This window comes from Prenolepis imparis, unplaced genomic scaffold (genome assembly GCF_030444845.1).
Source record: "Prenolepis imparis isolate NDT839.2.m4 unplaced genomic scaffold, iyPreImpa1.0 SCAF_8, whole genome shotgun sequence".
Classification (NCBI taxonomy): Eukaryota; Metazoa; Arthropoda; class Insecta; order Hymenoptera; family Formicidae; genus Prenolepis; species Prenolepis imparis.
In genome coordinates, this window is record NW_028141166.1 from 8671919 (window position 1) to 8696867 (window position 24949).

At 41.0% G+C, this 24949-nt stretch overlaps 1 protein-coding gene across 7 annotated transcripts; it reads right to left on the minus strand.

The window, feature by feature from the left end:
• Positions 1–31: 31 nt before the first annotated feature.
• On the minus strand, positions 32–24313 carry Rbp (RIMS binding protein). 7 transcript variants are annotated; one of them, XM_083044147.1, is made up of 17 exons: positions 23671–24313; positions 18991–19125; positions 17018–17349; positions 16667–16844; positions 15906–16346; positions 15280–15583; positions 14443–15026; positions 14141–14267; positions 13281–13489; positions 12600–13004; positions 11907–12444; positions 11549–11764; positions 11260–11468; positions 10736–10972; positions 10279–10537; positions 7755–8023; positions 32–6363 (listed from the first exon to the last, which is right to left on the minus strand). In XM_083044147.1, exons 2-17 carry the CDS (start codon positions 19021–19023, stop codon positions 5827–5829), a joined length of 4878 nt encoding a protein of 1625 aa, XP_082900273.1. In that variant the 5' UTR covers positions 19024–19125; positions 23671–24313; the 3' UTR covers positions 32–5826. The 7 variants fall into 7 exon arrangements, with proteins under 7 accessions (XP_082900273.1, XP_082900270.1, XP_082900269.1 ...); XM_083044144.1 differs by having other exon boundaries at positions 18991–19143; XM_083044143.1 differs by having other exon boundaries at positions 18991–19462.
• Positions 24314–24949: the final 636 nt, after the last annotated feature.

Here is a 24949-nt window from a genome sequence, read left to right on the forward strand (position 1 = left end):
TATTTTCCCTGTTCTCTCTTATATACGATATATCTACAACAAAAGAAAAAATCGTAAAAGAATGATACAACTTTCAGAAAAAATCGATAAAGAACGCAAAACAAATTGATTGAATGCTACAATTAACACCATTATAGTTCACACAACGAGGTATACCAGAAGTAACAACAAACAAGATTCGTTTTTTATTAATTAATCGTTTATAATAACATTGTGTGTGTGTTTTTGTGGGCTCTCTTTTTTTTAAATCTCTCTTTCCTCTTTATATATATGTATATATATTTAGCAGCTTTTTTTGTCTTCCTGTTTCTTATTTCACTTCGGCCTAACAAGGAATAAGATTCGTTACTCGCACCGATTCATAGAAAAAACAAAGCGCAAGATTACTGAATGACAAACGTAGCTGGCGTTTTTTTCTTTTTCTCTCTCTTGACATGCTTAAGAGACGATGCGATATTTTCTTTTTTTTCCTTTTTTGTTTATAATAAAACGTCTTACGTATATATATATATATATATATATATATATATATATATATATAGTCGATTTGCGCTACCTCTTGCTCCTCTTCATACATCCTTAACGTCTTGAGAAAGAATGACAATAATTGGCGACTAATTAATACCGTCCAAATTAGCTTCGTAATCTCTCTCCTTTTTATACCGCCTAATCGATCACTTTGATTCGTTTTTGCGCGCTCTCTCCTTCTCTCCGTCAATGGAGTCTTCCTACGAAACAAAGATCCATGGATCCCAGGACAGAAGTCGTCGATCTCGTTGAAGCATCCGGCGTCCGTTTAAGATTATTATCCAGAGAGCTCGGAAATTTCTCTATTTCGACCGACAGATCTTTTGGAATCTAAAATAAAAATAATTTGGAAAGTAAGAGAACTGTCAAACATATAAAAAAAATTCTCTTTTTCAGAGTGAAAATTGTACAATTTTTCTATAATAAACGGCCACATTTTTTATTCGTCAAATACTTTACTATTGCTCCCGTGACAGAGACTCTCAAACGGACTCCGCAAGATTGCTATTGACGCGTATCGGTCCAAAGTGTCTGTACTGATGTGTATATGTGTATGTGTAAATGTGTGTGTAGGGCAGGGGGGAGGGGAATTATATTCTATTCTATTCGACACCTAGTAGGTGAAATTAACCCAGTGCCTTATATGCCTAAAAGTATCTACCGAAAGAAACGTCCGGAAAAGTAGGATTCATTTGGGCGCACCTGCGTTCCTTTCAGCATTTCGAGAGTTCGCTCGCTCGCTGGATCGACGATTTTTTTTCATCGATCGCCGCGATATCAAAAGAGTTATACGGATCGTCCATTCAATAGCTTCTAAGTTCGATAACGATGAGAATATACAGTGAGATATACAGAGGCGTGAGTTTTCAGTAAAACGATCCCGAGAAATCCGGTTCTGCCCAGTTCTGTATAATTGATATCGCTAGATTAACATTGATGATTCGTCATTGCGATAGAATGAGTAAATCAGACGGAAAAATTATCCATAATTTTCTTCCTTGCGCCAGAATTGCAATTATAAATATAATAATAAATATATAATTATATATAATAATCTTATAATTACTATATACAATTAATTGTATATTGAATAGCGCAAATAAAGCAAAAATTAAGACTCTTATTAGTAATACAGAAATGTCGTAATCATAATTTTTGCAGTAAAAACACAATTCGTAGAACTTGATACGCGAAGAAAGAAAAATTGATTATTTGACGATTTTATCAGAGATATAAGAGAAAATAACGTATAGTTTTTCACCTCTGAGATATGATTTATTTTAATTGATAAAACGCAATGACGGATCAGGAGCTTTGACGAGCGTCTCGCTATTTTATTGTTCTCGTTTGTCGATCGACCGCGATCGATGGCTATTGAATCGCTAGCACTTGGCCTGGACCAAAGGACGAGGATCGCGGATGACCCGTTTGAACGCGAGATACACAACAAAGTTTGTTCGCGTGAAAGTCGTATAGGGGTGCATTTTAGATGATCGTATCTAAAAGTCTAACGATGATAAGTAAAAATGCTCTCTCTTACTCCTCTCTCTTTCGCTCTCTTCAACTTTGTACCGTAATTAAAAGCACTAATGCGCGCCGCATAAGTTACTCTCTTTCTTTCTTTCTTCTCTCACAATTTCTCTCTTTATCTTTCTTTTTCTTCTTCGAAGACTCGCTTTCCTCTATTAGAACCTGCTCGACACCTCTCTCGCGTCGATGCTCTCATATACATATAATTCTTGTTCTCATTTTCTTCCTCTCTTTACGCCTATAATCAATTTTTTAAGTTCGTAACAAACATGTATACTTTCTCGCTCGCGCGAAAGTACTATACACGCCTATATATATTTACTATAGAGATACGAAAACGCAGGAGATAACCGAGAAAACACATATAACAATGTCGCGATATATGTACGAGAGATACAAACACTCGCTCTATTAGTGTTCGGTACTCGTTATAATATATTCGCGGGAAGGGAGGAGGGGGGGGGGGGCGCATTGGAAACTTTGGTATCAGTCTTTTTTTTCACATCGCCTGAATCAAGATTACGATAATCGCGTGTAGAGGGAGAAAGATAATTTAACGAAATAAAGTCGCATCAGAATAAGCTGGTGTGCACGAAGGGACGTACTCTACACAAACGAAGGATTTCAATCCTTTTCAATTCAACTATCTATCAACCACCCGAATCCAGTCGTGTAGTATTAAGTTCTATAAACGAGCAATCGATATTTTCCTTCCTCTTATGCTTAGCAAGCGCGTATATCATAATATATGTACAATCTAATCGAAAAATACACAACGAAGCGAAAATAATTTTTAGCGAGCGTTCGAACATTCATATCGCAAAAGGCTCAATTACGCACGGAGTCGAAACATCGTCGCGAATTTATCTCGCGCGATCGTTCAACGCCTACACCACTGGATCTGATCAATCGATCGAGTTCGTTGAACGCATCCGGAATCTAGTATTACCGTCTTGTCAAATCGCACGGCAGATTTGGACGATAAAATGAAAAAAAAAGAAAAAAACAAAAAAATCGTTTCGAGCTTCGAGATCTGTCTGTGATATACTTTTGATTCGGACAGACTCGCTTAATTACAAGCAAGATTGCCTGATGAGGAAAGCACCGCATCAGGGAGATATCATCTGTTTCCTTCAATTAATCCTTCTACGAATAGATACATGTATGTATGTCAATATACAGCGCTTTTCAAATCATCTTCGAACTTCTTTGACAAACTTTTCCTCTTTACATATAAAAAACTATTTGATTGATACGATGATAAACTATTAAAATTGTTAAGTAGCTATCGTGACACAGACTCATCATGCACTAAATAAAAAATTATTTATTTAGTTATTTTACTTAAATTAGTCTAATAAATTTTAGACTTTCTGATGTAAGAGACTTCGCTTTGGTCCATAATGACGTATACATGAGATTTTCTTTTTTTACATTATTATTATTTTAATATCGCAGAATTAATCTTTTCAATCCCGCTTTCGAATGTTTAACATTTTAAACTTTAAGTTCAAATGCGTAACATTATTATGATATATTATCTTTCTTTCCCTTTCTTTAAAAAAATTATTATAGTTGATGTGTCCTAATAGAGATGAAAGGATTAAATCTCGAATTTAATAGACATTATATTTCATTTTTCAACAAATAATCATCTCCCTCTACGCGGTGCTTCTTTCTTTTAAAAATTTAAAATTTACTTCGCTATATATATGCATGTGTGTGTATTCACTATCGCCGAAAAAACATATACATGAGAAGCGAGTACACGCACAAGGGTAAGCGCGAGTAATAACAATTAAAGACAAGATCGCGTTGATGGCGCGACGATGATTCTTGTATGCAATGACGATAATGATGATGAAGTGACTCGACAGTGGATCCAGAAAAAATTCGTCGCTCTTCCTCCGCCGTATTGTTCTTTTTTTTCCTCGTTAAAGATATCTTGGCGAAAGAAAACAATTGAATGTAAAGATACTTTGTACAAAATACGATACAAGTAGCGATGTAACAACATTTTGCAATAGTTAAATGTAATATATATGTATATATATATATATATATATATATATATATGTATATCTGTATATGCATATGTATATCTCGTTATCATTTAATACGCGCGTACACGCTATGATCTCCCGTTCCATCTCGTCCGTCTCACATATACACACACAACAACACACATACACACACACACACACAATTATGATATTTAGTCATCGTTCGATTCGCGACCGATTCGTGATCGAACGATCGAACGAAATAGTGTTTCACGTCTGCGTTTCATTGGTGTCTGCCATCGCTCGGTTTCCCTCCCGATTTTTGTGCGCCATTTAGGACGGCCCGACGATAAACGGCCCCATCAGACACATCGTCCCCGAATCGATTCTCTGTCGATCGAATAAGCGACTCCAAACCCGAGATTCATCTGAGAAAATGCGGAGGATCGAGATATTTCGATCCAGACGCGATAATTCTACGCGCGCGGGTCCATCCGAGGGGATGCTAAAGTAGAAGCGAGGGAGGATGATAAAGGAAAGCGGACGTATGAAGTACGCAAAGAAGAGGAGGGGAGGAGCTTTTTTCCAGTCTCACACACACACACACACACATGGGAACAAGAGAAAATTGTCAAGACGAGAGATCGTCATCGTTTATTTGTATGCGCCGCCACGGCTCTCGATATTTCCACGAGGAAAGGAAAAAATAGCTAGAGAATTATCGATTAGAGATATGATTATTGGTTGCTGCTGGGTGAGACGGTTCTCCAAGGCACACCCATGTTGTTGTCGCGTCCTCACTCCTATACGACGATATGGTTATATCCCTCTCTAGGTCGGCCTCCACCTCTCTCTTCTGTCCGCGTGACAAAACATCCGGCTTTTTTTTGAAAGCACGCGTTTTTTTTTCTCTTCTCGAATTCGATACAGGTGCGGCGAAGGTTTATTTGCTCCGATAATCGAACGGTGGTTCCGAGTAACGCGAGGTTGATGACGAAGAGAGATTGGAAGAAACAGCGCGGACACGCGATTTATTTAAGACACGACGCTGATAATTGAATACGGCGCTCCATTCCTGGTATTGATTATCTCGTATATGTTGGGAGATTCTTAACAGGCGAACAATCGGTAAATATATATATATCTTTTTTTTAATAGACCGTGCAACACCGATCGAGGATCCTATGTCGCGCGAAGAAGAAGAAGATTTCGGAGAAGGAGGATTAAGAAGAAAAAAGTTCGATGAATCTCATACATATCTCTTATCTCTTCTCGATCGATGGAATCGTCTGTGTCGACTTTTACAGCGTGGACCTCCCTTTTCCGATCCCGAGCGGTATCTACCGAATGTCCTTTCTCTCTCCCGAAATTCATCCTCAATTATATTTGTCCAGCGATAATTTTCTTTTTTTTTTACAACACGCACAATTAACGGTAATTAATAGCGGATAACAACAGCAACAACAGCAGCAGCAGCGATGGCGGCGCAGATTCTCCGCCTCTTCATCCTTCTCCTTTTCTTCAACAACATGTCCAGCAAGATTACTCGTCATTACGTATTCCCTTCACCGTGAAACAACGTTCGTCATAATACTGATTTTTTTTACACAATTCGCCGAGAAATCGACTCGCGCACGCGTCAAACGTGAACGTCGAGCGCGAAAAGGAAGAAACAAAAACAACCACGATAACGCGTCGTCATTATTATCATCATCATCATTATCATTATCGTCACCATCGTCGCGCCGTCAACGATCGCTCCTTCTCACTTGCCCAATCCGAATTTCATGAAGATCAGTTCTTTGCCCTTGGATAGTATATCGCCACCAGCGCTCGCGCCTGCCATTTCGGTGAACTTCTGCATTAGGTTCGGTCCGGTGCTTTGCTGTTGTGGTTGTTGTTGCTGCTGATTCTGCTGCATGTTAGGTTGCGTCTTGGACTGCGCCGTCGGCAGCACCGCCGGTATTCCTCTCATGGGCTTGCTGGTGCTCTGAGGAGGCTGCATTCCAGGACCAACCGGCTGATTCTGCTGCGAGAACGGCTGGCCCGATTGCTGCTGCTGCTGCGGCTGTTGGAATTGTTGTTGGCCAGGCTGCTGCTGATATCCTAGACCCGGTTGTTGCTGCTGATACGGCTGATTCGGCTGCTGCTGATACGGCTGATTCGGCTGCTGCTGATACGGCTGATTCGGCTGCTGTTGATACGGCTGATTCGGCTGGCCCTGATAGTCCTGCTGCTGGCCCTGCATACCCGGCATGTTACTACCAGCGACCCGATTGACCACGCCGCCCCTCCCCTTCCCCTAAGAACAAAGAAACGTGGATGAACGATTTCTTCTCCCTTAGACGTAAAAAATTGGTCTCTTTTTTTTATGTCTCTTTGTTGAACTCGTCCAAAATCGCTAAAATGTAAACTCCGTAAACCATATCTATCTTTTCTGTCTAACTCTATCGCACTCTCTACCGGTTTACTTTCTCTCGGTTACTATAAGTGTCACTTGTGCGCGAGACGAGGCTTTTCTATCATTTCGAAGATTCTACGATTCGCTAATAAAAATATAAATTATTTGGCAATTTGAAAAACAGATGCAATGATCTTTGTTCTACGTCATGGTTTAAAATATCGACGACAGAAATAAATGAGTTGTTGACAGACGAGGCGTATGTATAGTCCAAAGAAGATAAGAATAGACAGGAATACTACATAAAGATGTTTGTGTCTCATATTTCCGATTCGTCATAAATTTTGTAGAATATGTATCAGTGTGGAACACATTCACGCCATAGCAGTCTATCGAAGCAAGAAATGTTTTCAATTGCGACGATTCTTTTAAATGAATATCACAAAAGACCAAATAAGACGATAGTACAACATGCTGTACGATATAAAGCGTTTATACGGCCACGTAATAAAGCGCGATTCACATTTGCAAAATTACACACACGGTTAAGGAAAATGCAAAAATATTAGATCGAACAACGCTCAGATTTTCCTAATAAAAAATAAATTACGTATATATTTTCCAGCCTACGTTTTACATTTGAAAGAAATTGATATTCTAAAAAATATTGATAACTTTGTAAGGCAATTAATAGCTTATATTGCATCTATATATATTTATATTTTGCAATATACATTTTGCATTCATGCGAAAGAATTAAATATCGTTCAGCAAAAATAGAATCGCGAGTTAGAGTTGACAATAAAGCATAAAAAGCGACAAGTACGATACGAACGCCACAGAAATATATAAAGTCTCTATAATTTTTTTCTATTCTCTATATAACTCAAATTCAACATCCATATTTTATATATCAAAATAATAACTAATTATAAAATAAATAAAATGAAGAATTTAAAAGGAAATTTACTATCTCTAAAAGAACAATTATAATAAGAAAATATATATGTTTAACATTTTTTTTCCTCAGACTTAATAATAAAATTCAAATTTCAATCTCTCCATCCTTTGACAAAGAGGATTGATAACTCTTGATGACACATAAATAACGACCACGCCGCTATCACGGACAGTCGTCGATCGTGAAAGCCTCTTGATGTACCTGAACAAAAGCGCACAAAAGCACACAAGAATTTGACGAAAAAAGCACAGAAGAGAAAGAGAGAAGAAAGATAGAGAAAGAAAAGCGAAGAGCACGAAGAGAGAAATTGTCGGAAGAGGAGCGGGCTCACCTGTTGCTGAAGGTGGGGCGGTACGGGACCTTGCTGATGGGCACCCATGACACCGCCGCCGGGTGGCAAGTGACTGGGCCCATGCTGATTGGACGTGGTTACGGTCGTGTAGCTGTGGTGATTCGCTTGTTGGTAGGCTAGATGCGGTGGATTGTTTTGATGTTGTAGTTGATGTTGTTGGTTGTTCATTAGTGATGGTGGTGGTTGTTGTTGTAGTTGTCTAGAGTCTAAGTGACAGACAGGGACAGACACAGGCACAATGCAGGCATCTAGCAACAGAGAAGAGAACAGAACCGTGTTGTCATTTATGGCGCATTTATCTCTTACTTTTTCGTTTTCTCTTTTCTTTCGAGTCGATCGAGCATGCCGGAGTATATTATATATTTTATATTTTCGAGATTCTAAAGAGACGCGCGCGATTTATTTTGGATCGCGATCAGCGAGACAGATCATCCGAATATCTCGCGCAAGAAGTTCTAGAGTTATTAAAGGCTAGATCTTTTATTCATCATTCGTTTCTCGGCATCTTATTTGAATCAAATTTATGAGCGTAATCGTCGATCTTTATTACTTGTATGGATCGATCGATGAATAATCAAACGGAAAAGATCAACGTAATCGTAAATGGCCAGCATGACAACACGACACGAACGACAATCATGTGACACGACGACCATCGATCAGTTCAGGCACACAGAAACAGATCATGTCGGTATATTAAAGTAAACTGTTATATATCACAGCAACATGATCGTGTGTGTATATAATCAGTCGATAAATATATATATAGTGTAAATATAATACGTATGTATATAATATAGACAGAGAGAATAGGACAGATATACGTAGAGTAGTAGTAACAGAGGCAGATAGTGCCCGGAGAGAAAAAAAAATATATATAAAAATATACGTATATGTATATATATATATGTATATTAGATATATACTTAATAGAAGACACTGAAAGCAGCTTGGTGTTTCATTGCATATATATATATATATATATATATAAAATTTATATATATATATGTATTTTATATATATATATATATATATATATATATATATGTAAATATATCGTCGTGTGTATGACAGCACGTGTTTCCTCAGACGTTCATCAATTCTATCTTATGTACATGTGACACAGAAAAATTTCTATCGATGTATATTTATGTAAAACGATCTTGGCAACAATTTCGAATTAATGTATTAATTGTTAAATGTCTAGAGAGAGCGGGTTTTATCGACATTTTTTTAAATCGGAAAGTGCGTTTATCTGCGTGTACACATCTGAAGCGATACAACGAGTCCCTCTGATTTAATAAGGTGCGTGTGCGGGAATTTATACTTTACTCGAAATGATGATTACGTCTAATTATACGCCGCATGCTCATTCGGCTCGATTTGCATATATATCGATCATCCGGAGACTCGTCAGATTAGCGCGCAACGCTAATAATTAATATCAGTGTGACCTTTTTTTTGCCTGTCGTCTGGCACATCTGGTTTTCGTGTCTTATGTTGCTTGCCGTTTGCGTTTCCGTTCTTTTTTTTTTTTTTTTTTTACGACACCGACGCGACGCGCGACGCTATCGCTTTGACTGAACTGAACAACACAAGTTGCGTTTTTTCGATTCGACCGTGTCTGACGAAAATTGGCGCGTCGCGTCGGTGTAGAAACGCACGTCAACAACTCCTCGAGCCAGTTCCAACGTCCCGTTGCCTCGAATCGCGTAATATCGACGTCAAATAATTGTTAGCCAATCGCTTCTCTAAGTTACTAAGAATTTGGCGGCTTTCTCTTATATTTGCGCTGCAAATAATACGTTGCTACATCAAGGCACATATCGGTAATTGGGAACGTCAAAACGATATCGATGTCGACACACGGAGGAAAAGAATTTTGCAATCGTCGCTATATTGCATATTAGACGCGAAAGCGATGAAATTTTGCTATTGTAATCATTTATTCCGTTTATTACGATCAAATTTATTTACTCTGCAAAGTAAAAAAAATCTTGCCGAATAAATTCTTGTTCTTTTCTGCTGTGAAACAAATTTATAATTCGTTGTTAAAACAAAACAATCTGCCACTAGTGTTTCAAGGATAGAACAAGAGTGCATTTGCGGCGAAATCATTCATTTGCAGATTCGGAAGACAAAATTAATATTAATTATTAATTATAAATATTAATATTAATATTAATTAAAATATTATATTAATAATAATTTTGTCTTACAAAAATATTAATATAATTAATAATTAATATTTTTGTAAGACAAAATTAATATTAATTATTAATATTAATATTTTTGTAAGAAGCCTTTTTCGTGTAATAAATCGTGACAAAATTTGCTACAACACAAAACACACTGCTGTGTGAGAGCAATTTCTTTTTCTCCGTGCAAAACACACAATATCGTTGATCTCGATGTCATATTGGCTTGAGGAGCTGGATCCATGCCCCGGCATAATCGGCACTGTAAAGAAGAATCGATATATACGACGATTGATGCTATTTACCTTTGCCGCGTCGATGACCGGCCGGAGGTGGTTCCCGAGGAGGTGGCGGCGGCCCTCTCGCGCCCGGACCTTGACTTTGACCGCCGGGTCGTCTGCTACCAGGCGGCGGTTGTCCCTGATTCTGTCCGGGTGCCTCGGTGAGGAAGTTACTCGGCACCAAACCGCGCACGCCGTTCAACTCGCCCATGTAAAAGCCGTCGTCGTCCATATCGCCGTAAACGTAGATCTCGTTTCCAGTTTGGAACGTTAATTCCACTTGCTGCAAAATTGAAAAAGCGATTAGTACTACATAATAAATTGCATGCAAATTTTTATATGTATATGCGTGATTATATACATATTATATAATTCATGAATAGAAGACAGTCGACGGATTCTTAAGAAACGATTAAATGTAGGTACCTATATTTGTGAATGAGATTTTTAAATTCGAAATATTACGAGATAAAAATCTTACAGCATCGACGTTGGGTGACAATTCATGAGGATCGTAATCATAGAGGGCTATCATCTTTTTCACGGGCATACTCGCGTAAATGTCTCCCCATCTCTCGCTCTGTGCAGGTCCTCTCCTACCAGGCTGACCTTGACCTGGCGGATCTTTAAGCTCCTCTACCATGTTATAAGGAACGTATCCTCGTCTACCGCGACACTCGCCCCAGTAAAAACCATCGGCATCTTTCTCGCCGTACACCTATGGAACATTAAACGTTATATAAGATTTCTTTTACAAACATACAAGAGAAAATTATTGCATATTTTAAAATACAATATCATTACAAATATAAATATGTGAATTAAATATACTTAATTTCGAATTTATTTTAAATTAGTTAAAAACTTTATTAAAAAATTAATTATTAAAAAATTTATTAAAAAGCTGATATATAATTTTTTATATAAGATATTAATTTTAATTAAACAATTTTAATATTTCTGCAAATACTATATAAGTGAGAATAGTATGAGAAAAAATAAAACCTTGATGGTATCGCCTTCGGAAAATGGTAATTCCTCCTCGCATGCGTCTGGATTTGGTGACATGGTTGTTGGATCGTAATCAAACAGCGCAACGAACCATCGCTGTCTCTTGTTCATCTGTTGAGCTGCACTTGATGGGTGACTCGCTCCACCTTGAGCTTGCGTTACGCGTCCACCACGATAAACCGGACCTCGTCCTCTTTGAGCTCCTGAATAATATACAAAAAGAAAAGTATTAATATTTGATTCTTAACGAATAATTTAGCAAAAATAATGACTGCATATCTACCCGTTTGATCATAATAAGGATCTTGAGGTCTACCACTGGGACCACCCATGCTAGGAGACCTATGTGTTCCAGGTGGACCCTGTGAATCCATCTGAGGAGCATAACGATGATGCGGGCCATGATGCTGCGGCGGCATTCCTCGCGCTCTTCGCGTGGGATCGTCCTCTTCGCTGTAATTTGCCTCGCTCGCAGAGTCCTTCGTGATCTCTGGAATACCTGAAGAAGAGACCATCGATAGATCGCGATTAGATCAAATACAATCTATATAGTCAGGGGAGTTAAAGTTTTGCAGAAATCACCCATCACTCAACCCAGAGAGAAAAATTCCCCTACTTTTTCGTATTTTTCCTATATTTACCCATTTGAGGAATACTCTGTCCGGGATAGATCTCTTTGTCGGAAAGATTCTCGTCTGTCTCGATGATAACTTGACCGTGGACGTCCACCCTGTTGCCCACGTGTCGTCGCATGTGCGAGGGCATCGGTGCATTTGGATATCGCTGACCTACACCACCAGTCATGCGATGACGAGTGGGATCATCCTGTTGAGGAACCATACCGGTGGATTGTTGCTGTCGTTGATCCACCATATGCGGAGGTCCACCGTGAGACGGCATGTGAGTTGTGGGACCTCCACGAAGCACGCTGCAGGGTATCGCAGTTGCGCAGCTGTCGCCCGACTGACTCTCTCTGCTCTTAGTCCTGACGGTGATGTGTTTCGGATTGAGACCCATGAGCTTGTGTATATCGACGAGCGCGTGATCGCCGGTGGGGCTGTCGACATCGGTGACCTTCTTACCATCGGCGTACACCGCGTAACCGGTGACGGCCGAACCGTTTAGGGCAACAGGCTGCCAGGTCACTAGCAAAGTGCCGTCCTGCGGTCCAGCCTCCACCTGAAAATCGCATCGTTACGTATCATTAATGTTTGTTAGAGATCTTTTCTTTGGAAATAGTATTATAAAAGCTTCAGTTTAGGCTCTAGAATTTTTATTTTTTTAGAAAATTCTAGAATTACAAGATTTAAATAAAGATACAAAATTTTATTAACCTGGATATCGACCGGAGGATCCGGCAGTCCCTTGGGCAACGTTTTGAAGTGGACGTGACAAGCTAGATTATTTGCCGCCTGGGCGTTTTGGTCCTCGAAGTGCGTCGCCCGTAGATTCTTCGCCTTGACGGTCACCCTATATATCGTCGACGGAGCCAGGCCGGTGATGGTATGCCTGTAAACGCCCGGCTTCACGGTTCTCACTTCCACGTTATTTACGCATACAACGTGTTGATGATTGCTGTTGCTGGGTAGCCAAGATATCACAGCGCTAGTCGCCGTGACGTTCGACGCCTTGACGGCGGTCGGACCCAGCGCGACATCCTTACCGATTACCATCGTGCAAGCAGCATCGCGCGACGTTCTTCTCGAATGCGTGACCGAACGCACGCTTATTCTGTGCGGCTGCATCAACAGAAGAATATATTTTTACGACAATTCAAATGGCTTAAAATATAAAACAGAAAAATATATAATCTATTATTTTTATACAAGTTGATCCATCATTCTAGTACAAAGCTCTGAAATCTTAGAGTTGTTTAAATTTAAGACAGTTTAATTTTTTTTATAAAGTAGTCTTAATTGTCTAATTAATAATTATAACTTTAAATTTGAAGTCTTATTTAGCGTAATGTTCTTTAGAATTTAATGAATAGTTTTAATAAAAAATGTTGTACAAACCCGAGTGGAATCGACTCCCTCCACCAAGGCCCTGGTCCTCTCAGTGGCCTTCACCGTGACCTTCAGCACTCCGTCCACGTAGACGTGATAGGACTCGAGTTGGTGCGTGTTGTCGGGCGCGGTCCATCCGATCAGCACGCTTTTGTTGAGCTGCCGCTCGAGCGTGAGGTGCTGCGGCGCCGGAACTAGGTCCGAAAACATGTAGACTTCTTCAGGAAGAAAAGACAAAGACAAAGCCTAGCTGTAGCTAAGGATCTCTGACTATTGTCTATCTCTCTAAGCCAGCACAAGTCCAGCCAACACTTAACACAGTGCAATGCGATTCGGTTCTCTGCGTTCCCCGTTTTATTTTGTGACTACTCACTTTGTGAAAACCGGTTCGGGATTGAGGAGTGGACGTTTACTGTTTGACATGCATAGATTTTTTGTCCCCAATTCGTGCAACAAAGAAGAGAGAAGCGCTATAGATACAAACACTGAGAATAATTTAGTATTGCATTTTTGGGGTATTGAATATTACATTGAACATATATTATATTGATTACACGCACACAATCAAGCGGAACGGACAAATAAAAGCAGGTTCTTTCTATAGACAATTTCTATAATCGCGTTATAATTGCGTTATTATTTTGGAATTGGAATAATCGTCGGAAAAATGTTTCAATCGCACCGCTGAAACTGGATCCGATTGTCAGCTTTTTTTTATAGTTATTTATTGATGTAGTACCAAATATATCTAGACATTTACTGGATTGCGGGCGCAGATTTGATATCTATTATACCATTTAATTTAGTATTACTAACATGCGTCGTGCAACGTCTCGCATAACATTAGTGAACTAGTAAAGCGTACTAACCTGGCGGGTCTTGTTCATCTTCCTCCGCGATATTGTCAAGTTCCGCGTACGCGGACAGTTCTGCTTGACGATTCCGGTTACCTTCTTCCAACGCGGCTAATTCTAGATCAATATCCTGCAGATAGCACTAAAATAGACGAAATTAAAATCATTAATTACACTCTGATTTTTCTCATAAAACTAATAACATTCTCATTATAATATATATTGACATTGTCATAATGTCGATGTGTTTGTTGCAAGGATTAAAAATATAAACGCATCGCCTCATTAGGTACCTCGTTAGGTTTCATATTGCTCACTTGAGGGATATTCGTCGAGGCGGAATCGTCCACATCTCTGAGACCGAGGACGGCTTGATGAAACTCCAATAGGTCATCGCCGATTAACTTCTGCACAAAATTGGCCGGCACCAGACCACGTCTACCATCGAGCGTCTCCGCGTCCAGAAAACCGTCGTCGTCTGGTTGGCCCCAAACTAGGAGATAATCGCCACCCTGGACTGGCAATTCCGCTTCCGGATTCGCGTTCGGCGAATGTTGGAATGGTTCGTAACTAAAACGGGCTATGTAAACATAACATCTGCCCTTGCCAGGCACGTCCAGCATATCCACTTGACCCTCGGATATAATGTCTTCGGCGTTGGTCAATCGGTCCAGGGGATTCGTCAGTATGCTCGTAGGAATCTTCGGCATTTGCCTAGGACCCAGAAAGTGATGGCCGGTCGCAGTACCGGGCGCGGTCGGCGAGCTGGCGCGCAAGCTCTGCTGGATCTGATGGATGATTGCCTGCTGTTGAAGCTGGTTGGCCTGCGATTGGGCGGAAAGTTGTTGCATCGCTTGCAGAGGATCGCCTATTGCTTGTAATAGGCCTCCCGAACTAGTACCTGTACAAAATGATAAACATCAAAACGATTAATTAATTTAAAAAATTAAATTGTCGCACTATCTGTTTAACAAAATATTTTTCACATCGAAAAGAATATCATATCATAGATTGAAAAATTTTAAACGATAATGCTCCAATTTGTTTTGTTCACGAGTTGAAAAAATAAAATTTAAATTATTTTTTTTATTCTCTTAAAAATAAAACAATTGTATACTAAATCTTTCAATAATACATGTTTGTGCGATCCTAACCTGAGCTTGCGCCCGACGTCCCAAAAGCGTTGGTCCCGACGGTAGTGGAATAAGTCGATCCACTCGTGGCGAAGGTGCTTTGACCGGTGGAGTAAGGAAGAACAGACTGGGGTACGCTCGTGAGGCCTCCAAGAGTGGGATGATAAGACGTGGTAGAGTACAGCGAAGACAACGTGGTCTGCGGGATATTCGTCTGCGGCACACTGTAATTATGATGGGGCAATTGGGTGTTGAAGCTAGTTGCGCCCGTGCTGTAAGTCCCATTCGGATGCGATGCCATGGACAAATTAGGATATGTCGTTGCCTGTATGCAATACAAATTAATTATTGTAAGATTTATAATTTCATTAATCTCTTTCTTACAACTTTTAAGATGTATATAAAATATGATAAAATTAGACACATTTAATATAAAAAAATTCGAGAAAATGAGAGATTGATGACCATCATTAATTCGTAACTGCTCTACATTAAATCTATTTTAGGCAGATACTTATTTAACGAACATCGAAAATGATACAACACGTACTATCTGTAGGTCTCTATAGATATCCAAGAATACGTTACTTATTGTTAATTTATCTGCTTATAAGAAAGTAATCGCGATTGAATAATTGACGACACACCTGTTGACTGCCATTCAATTGATAATTCTGGGCGGTTTGGGCAGACTGTGTATAGTGAGGTATCACACTCTGGCTGGCCGATGTCAGGTACGTGGTCGAGGCCGGATGTTGTTGCTGCGGCTGTTGCTGTTGCTGAAGCGGCTGCTGATACGTTTGCGTGTGTGGATAGCTCTCCTGATACTGATTGCTTGCGAAGTGTGAAGTGTGCGTTTGTTGCTGTTTCTGTTGCGATGGGAGGGCGCCTTGGGAATGGGAACTCGATAAGTCGTGCTGTTGCTGCTGATATTGTTGGATTTTTTGTTGGAAAGCGGGCTGCGACTGGCTGCTGGAGAGTGACGGCGCCGGTGGTATCGGCTCACTGTAGTGATACGGTGGTCCGTTCGGCGTCAGCGGAGGACAGCCAGGCATCATCGGCGTTAATGGCATTGGTGAGCCTGCGTACTGTTCGAATACGTCTTATCAACCAATAGCAAACGTCTCGGAGCTTCTCAAGATTATTAATACAAATAGGCAAGAATGCTTTCCAAAACAATGGCACGAAAAACTTTGTCTTTGATCGTTAAACACTCTAATGAATCCTTATGAAATATAAAAAATAAATGAGGAAATTATACAAATTCTAAAAATAGTCCAAATATAAATGAAATACATTTACTACTGATCAATAATTGATATAAAATATTGAATTATTGTTAACGTTTAATCTCGATATAAACGAAATAAGAGAGCGACAAAGAGATGATTAAAAACGTATTACGTACGTGGCCCATCTGCGTAGGCATTCCGAGGTTGAGGGCGTGCGGATGAGGAGGATGTTGATGCTGGCCGAGGTTGGGAAGATTCTCCGAGCTGGACCGGAGGATGCCTTGCGTAGCCGAGGGTTGTTGCGTGGTTATCGCGCCCCGCGCGTGATCCAGGTCGTGTAACATTCTGCTGGCGCTGAATTGATTTGAATTAATCTTTCGCGCATTTGCCAATTTTCCCAAGCAATTTACAATTCATAAACTGACACATCCTTATGCACATATACAGAAAGCGTGCAAGGAATGCAGTTGCAAATGTTTGACGAGTTCAATAATTGAAAAAAAGAAAAAGAAAAATCTTTAGCTCACCTATTGTCTTGCTCGATCTTGGCGATTATTCTATCGATCTCGGAACCGGCCGGCGGCCAAGTCGACGTCGGGACACTCGTGGACGTGATGTGTCCCACGACCGGTCCTCTGCTGCGTGCACGTCTCTCTAGACTGGTCAGCTCCAGCGACAGCTCCTCGTGCTTCACCATCTGCAGTTCCGTCTTCTTCTCAAGCTCCCGGATCTTTGACTGCAGTGCCTCGACCGATTCCGGACCCTGATAGCGTCCTGCTATCTTCTCCCGCAGCTGGTTCTGTGCCTCCGCGTGCTGCCTCTCCAGCTCCGCTCGCTGGGCTTTCGTCTCCCGCATTTGCTAAACGAATCGATTGTATAATTAGCGTTGTCACATAAACGGAATCCGTCAACAGTTGCGGTAGATGCAACAATCCTCTTCAGCGCGTGATTGACGCTGACATGTATAGCTACATATGTATGTTTATTAACATAAACATGCATTTCAATGCATATAAGCTAAATTTATACAAATGATTTATTGTTTTTGGAATGCAAATAGCGAGATGAATCTTGTGTAATTAAAAATAAAATTTAACATATTGCGACGAGAATGTTATACGAGAAAGTAATTTAGCAAAATAAAATTTTAATTTTATCATGAGATATTAATATAATAAATTTAAATTTAAAAGAATAATTTTAATAATAAGAGATATATGATAATAATAAGATATAAAATAGTAAGTATAAAGTGTTAATCCTAATAATCCAATAATTTCATATCATTCTCGACGAGGTTGCAGAACGGAAATAACGAATGAAAAAAAGAAGCTGATTCGATTTTTGCGGCTGCTTTTAATAACCTGGAGCGAGGTCTAGTTAGTAATTCGTGACTAGAATGTCGGATTTGTAATGGAAGAAGAGCTTTTGTTCTCCGATTGCCCGAAGGTGCGCGGAGACTTGATCTCGCTGTATATAATCTAGCGAAAAAATCTGTCGCGAGAAAATGTCATCGAGAAAATAAGAGAATAATGTGTCGCCAGATCATTTCACCGCATCTTCTCTTTGATATCTCTTCTTTCTAATTAACCGGTAATTATGGCGCGACACTCCGTATGCAATCTGTAAAATTGCTTACCACATCCTGGAAATTAATTGCTTCAATTATCTAGATTGCGGTAGCGAACTTCTGGCGCGAGTCGGTATTAATTTTCCTGCGTACAGATTTTCGAGGCCCCTTACGTACAGGAGATATAAATCGCTAATGGAGTTCAAGTGGTTTAATTTTACGCGCATGGCAAAATCGTGAATTAAAAGCCCCTCGGAGAACGAGCAATCGCGGCCCGGAACGTATTAATAAAAACTTTTGTTTTTCCATCATATTATGCGAGCTTTATCGAGCATCCGCGGTGGTAATGAAAGAGAGCTTTTCATGAACCGCGGTTCATTGTCGATGGTTTACACATAACTTTTGCGCGCGCGCGTATGTGTATGTGTGTATTGATTACATGCATATTACCTTTCCACGTAATCTGCTTTAATTTCAAGGACTTTCGGTTCGCGACGAGGGCACGCACGCGTTCCGCAATCGCGAATTCGTTAATATCGCCGCTAAAGATCTCTAATTTTTGATAACTGCAAAATAACATCTCGCTGTTTCTATTCCTCCTGTGAACGTAGAATTAAAAATTCAGTTTTTTAGTTTAAAAAAATAATTCGCAGATATCAATTCAGTAAGATAGAAAAACATTTTTTTAATCAGAAATCATAATTATAATTGCAAATAAAATAATTGGTAATAATAAATAATTTCTCAAATAATACAAAAATTAAAAATTGATGATACAAAACTCCAAGAGAAAACTTTAATAGAAGTATTATAAATGAAAAAAGTATATTGCAAATTTCTTTTATATCCCTCATAATGGTGCAACATCATACAACATTGAGATAGAACCAAAGAAATGGATTCCAAGGAAAAAACAAGAAGAAGACTCACCTCCAAGATGGATTCGAGAACTGCGTCCTGCATGATGGTGATTCTCCTGGAGGTGGTAGCCCCGACAGCGGATCCGGTACCCTGCAGCTGCGGAGCGTGAGGTGCCGTGGAAGCGCCACCTCCAACACCACAGCACTGCAACATCCCTGAAGTCTGAGACCCTCGCCAGTCTTTATCGCGGCCGGTCCCTATCGATCTAAGCGTGTGTGTCTAGGAGCTATCTTAATTAATTGGGCGGCCCGCCTTTGCGCACACCGCACCGACACACACGGGGAGATCCCACACACGTTTAACAGTGCGACTTTAGTTTAGTGCGAAAGGGGATTCCTATTTCTCTCTGCGAGTCTCGCCTCGCGGGAACGAGCCGGAAGTTGTTCTCGTAGCTCTCGGAAACGGGGGGACCTCGCGTTTAAGGGGTACCAGCGGTCTTTCGCATCGGGCTGGCTGATTCATAGTTACATATGGGATCATCCTAGGAGAAAACGCACGTATGCAAAATATTTCTTCATTTTTTTCTTAAAGAGTGTGATTATTTCGCTACGTTTTATTTTTTCAATTCTGGAATCGAGATCAATGTTCACACACAAATGAGACTATTAATGTATCTATTAGACAACTCTCTGCATCGACGGAATGAGTGTGAGATGTGTGTTTTAATTAGTCGAAAATAGCGCGAATCAGATTCCGAATCGATTTAGCCTCTTACTAAAGTTGTTCTCGTGCGGCGCCTTTCAATCAAACTTCCTTTTAATATAAAATTAAATGTAAATTCTTGACAGTCCTTTCAACGCGAAAATCAACAAAAGAAATTAAAAAAAGAAATACATGTTTATTAATTTTTAATTATTTTAGAGATCTCATACTTGTAACAAAGAAAAAAGTTTCAGCTTTGATACTCTATCCCTGCCGAAGAATAAAGTTCGTATACTTTCTAACAAAGTGCATTTCGAATGCTACGACTCGAATCGCGAGTCCCATTTAGCAAATAAAAAATTCAATCCACGCGATTATTGGCAACAGGTATTCGCGTCGAGTTTGTAATCCGCCTGTGGAAAATCCGAGTTCGCGACTTTATGTGGTCGACGATCCGCTGGCGCCGCAATGAGCCGGACCGACCGCGCGAACACGTATACCTTATACAGTCACATACACACACGGGATCACGAACTTAACTAGCGCGCTCGAGCTATTATTATCAGCCGCGAGTTGATTGTTACAGCTATACCACTACAGTTACGTATGTATGTACGAGCCGTATTTCGTGTTAAAACGCGTCGCGTGCGGCCGAGTGCTCGTTCGCGGTTTTCACGCGAAAAAGTTGCCGCGATTGAGATCCACACGCATACACACGCATACATATAATACACGCATACATAATACACACATATACGCATACACGCAAACGATCCTGCACACTGCATTTACCACAGAATCTCGTTAAACGTCACGACAAGCGACACGTGTCTCGCTCACGAAGCTTCAGTTAACGATTTACTCGCATCGCGGAGTTTTGCACCCAGCGGGTCCGATCATCTGCGTGCGTCCACACATCGAGATGAAAGAGCAGCTAACTTTGTCCTGACGATCAAATAATTCGCAGCTTTTGCGCTCTCTGCTCTCTTCCTATCTCTCTATATCAAAAATTGAAGGAAACTTTTACTACAATATTTAATTAAAAAGATTACAATATTAATCTACCTATTTTTAATACTGACGGAATCACGGGAGGAAAAAAAGAAGTGTGCTCGAAAGAGTAAACGTTTAGCTAAAACTAAATTTAGCGATATAAAATATTTTACATAAAAATCTCGCAGTCGAAGAGGAAGAAAAGTATTTCGACAAAGAGAGTTTAAAATAATCAAATTCGCGAAAAATGTTAAAAAATTAAATTTAGTAATATTTTAGTAAAAAAATTAAATGAAGAATAAATGTTTTACTAAAAATAACTTTAGCAATGAAAATATTTTACGCATTTTTCATCAAAATCTCACAGTCAAAGAAGACTAACAATAAATGTATTTTGACAAAGAGATCGAGTCGGTATAAAATAATCAAATTCGCGAGAAACGTTAAAAAATTTAATTTATGCTATCAACCCGAGTATTTATTACTAGCAGAGAATTTAAATAATGTAATAGCGTGTAATATATTCGCTGTAGAAAACCTCACTCGCACTTTATAATTAACAACTGAATTGGAAAGCTAAAACATCTCGCAATCTTTCTCATTTTTTTCTCCTTTCTTTAAGCCTTTTTATTAACGTGATTTAATAGCAATGCTCTCTCGAGTACACATCCGTCCCTTGATACATTTAATTGCTGTGTGCACGCTCTTTGTTTCTCTTTCTGCTAGAGGCTAACAAACACACAGTGAAAGCGACGATCAGGCGACAATTATCCGCTTTTCTGCCACACAAGTTCACGCGTCGGCGAACAAACAGCGTCGCTGATGTAACAATGTACACAAAGCATTAAAATGCGATGAATCAAGCGGTGATCGAAGAATCAGTTAATGTACTATTCCGAGTGAATGGAGGAGAGTACAAAGAGCCATCGTATATACATATAAAATAAAGAGGAATAAGAGTGCATAATTTTTTATCATCACGATTGCGTGTAATTAATTTTATGAAGAGAGAAGAAACGCAAAGTCTTTTGACAAAGTAGTTTCCATTCACGCGTACTAAGTTAATACCGGACTCCTATATTAGTACCCAATTATCGATTTTATTTTCCGCTGCACGCGGTTTAACTCTTGCTTATTGTTAGATAAAAACACATCTTATCGCCAGTTATTTCGCAGTTACTACTTTGTGCCTCAGAATTCTCTTCCTTTGGTTCGTTGACCTTATGATTGAACCGATACACCTCGAACTTTCGGGTGTGGACGATTGATTAAAATTTTTTCGGGCTTGAACATCCGCGACAGCTTGATCGTGTGAAGTTTGAATAATGGAAATCGCGCGAATAATAGATTGCAACAATAAGAGAAGTCTATTCTCGAAGAGATTTTATCATTAGCGAAACTCGAGAGACATCCATCCTGGTTGTCATTTACACATATCAAGATGTCAAATATCTTCCCACCGAGTGAGCCTGTTCATTTTTCAAACTCATAAGACTTCCATTCATAAGACTTCATTTAAGAATCAGTCATATTGCGATGATTTCGCACCATTGAGAGCCAAGACAACGATTTCTTTCGAGGAAGACGAGGTCTTTGATATGCTTAGGGTTAGACACAAAGAGAGAGTCGTCGCAGGAGATCGATACCGCAAATTTCATGGGGCTTATAACGATACGAGTCGAATGGAACGAAGTGAATAAAGTCAAACCCCTCGCGAAAGCAACTAAGAAAGTAGTCAGAGTCGCGATATGTACGGACACAAACGTGCGAAGCGTGAAAGAAGACAAAGGTAGACAAATGAGGAAAAACAAAGCTGAGATAAAGAAAGAGAGACAGAGAAAGAAAGAGAGAAAGAGTGCGCTAAGAAGATGGCAAGGAAAAAAATCCTACCAAGTACCAAGTGCTGCAATAATTGCGATGCAGACGACTAGTGAGCTACGTGAGCAGGCGAATCGAGGAACAACTCGATAGCGGACGAGATAGCGACTGATACGCGAAGATAAGCAAGAGCGGAAAGGGGTAGGCTTTGGGGTCTCGTCGACCCCAAATAGTGGAGACGTCTGAAGAAGTTCCGTTCGCGATATCGTCGCTCGTTTGAGAGAGAGATGGAGATTCCGTCGAAACACTCGACACTTTCGGTCACTGGGAGTCAGCGAGTTCAGTGACGATTTGGAAGACCTGGTCGTTTCCTGAGATTCGGTACTTGGAGATCAGTCTAGTTTGCGAAATCAAGCCTCGTACAATCGAAGTGGAAAATCAAGACGACATCGAGGGGAGCGACGGGGGGAGGGTGGAAGATCAGAATGGGGAACACTAGACTCGGGCACGGCTCGAGTGGCCACGGCACTGCTTATTGATCTCACTAAAGGGCGAAAGGTACGTAGCGTACATGTGCACCCGGTGCGCACCGGACACCGCTGCACGTAGTGCAACCGCTGTCACGAGCAGCGGCGATGGTGACGGTAGCGACGACGACGGCGGAGGTGGTGGTAGTAGTGGCGGCGATGGTGGCGGCGGTGGCGGCGATGTTGGCTGCTGCGGCAGCGGTGGCACCACCGACACTCCACGATTATCATCCGCCATACTGGTCCGCCGTCTCGGTGCCGCTGACGCCGTCGCCATCGTCGTCGTTATCATCGTCGTCGCTGTTATCCGCACTACTAACACTTTTCCAAGGAACCGACACTGTAAGCCTTGTCACGTTCAGCTTGCGAGTCGACCGGACCCACGGAGGATGCACTTCGGGAAAGACGTTTCGCGCGGAATATATCTCTCGAGATATCACCGCACAACGTTTCGCTCTCGCGTTCGGCAGCTTGTACTCGTTGCTTCCTCGATTGTGTCTCAATCATTGGATGTCAAGCTGATATCGAACGAAGTTGATCGTTTCTTTTTTTTTTCTCTCGTCCGCTCTCTTCATCAGGCATTCTCTCTATCACTCGTTCTCTCACTTTTACTCTTTCTCTCTCTCACTCTCTCTCTTTCTTTCGTGTTCATCCTCGCGCTCGATTCATACCAATTTCCACTCTATCTGCTCGTTGACACGACACTTACGATGACCGAATCGAAGGGATTGTGGCAGGCCAGGGCTGCAGCTGCTGATGAGCGAACTCTCCTCGGGACTTGCCAAGCTTTTTCACTCGGCTATCATCCCGTACAACCCCCAAGATCTGCTCGACCGTGGAAGGCAGGCAGGGCTGCTGGAGTCGGTGGTAGGGGCCGATAGTGATGGTCGCTCGTCGTCGGGGGATAATGGGTGGGGGTACAACGGCCCATGTGGGGTGGTGGTGCACATCCGTACGGGGTACAGGGGAAGTTAAACGAGTGGGGGTGGTTGAAGAGAGAAAGCAGGCGCGCGCGCCAGGATGCGAGAAACGTCGAAAGGGACTGGAAAGGGGGAAGGAGAAAGAAGGGTAGGGGCTCCCGTCACCGCCAGATATGGGTCACTCAGCGATCAATGCCGATATAGAGTCGCTGTATCGCCGGAGTCCCTCGCACGATCTTCTTTACGTCACTTTTCGTTCGCTCGCCTGTTCCGAGAGATGATCCTCTCGTCGCGGGAATGGGTGCCGGCTCGATCGCTCGCGACATTATCTTTGGCGCGGGAGTAGAGTCGACCGCGACGATTCGCGCGCGGCGTTTAAAGAGTTCGATCGACCGCGCCAAATATGGAGGTGTCGCAACCCTGGAAGTCCGATACCCTGGAAGTCTAGTGACTTGGCGAAATGGTTCGCGTTGTGGCTACATGGGGGTGTAGCTTTCACAAAAGACCAATCAATACGCAGGAGGTGATCCTACGATATCTCTACTCACTACTCTCTCTCTCTCTCTCTTTCTACTCTCTACTCTACATCCTTATTGTCTCTCTTTCTTCCTCTTTCTTTCTCTCCCTCTTTGCTACCTTCTCCCGCTAACTCTCAATCTCCCCGTTTACCCCTTTCTCCATAACTTTCCAGCCCTTTCTACCGCCTACATCTATTTCATTTATCTAGCTTCGTTCCCCGATTCCTTTCTATCCGTTTCATTCTAACCTGACGTACTTTCTCCTCTCGTGCAATTTTTCTCGCATAGACGAATGGCCATCATGTGAAAAGACAGAGGTGCGAGGAATGAGATCCGCGAAGATTCAGAGAACTAGTCTACTTTCAATGCGGCGTCGTACGCATACTCACGGTTATCCAGAATTTCTTCCAAAGAGATGACAGCACCTCCCTCGCAGTCTAACACGATTCTGTCGTATCATCAGGAACGTGCCAACTTTGCTCATTAGAAATTTCAAATCTTCTTTATGGTCGGAAACTTTAAGACATTGATTATTTGAACCAGCGCCCAA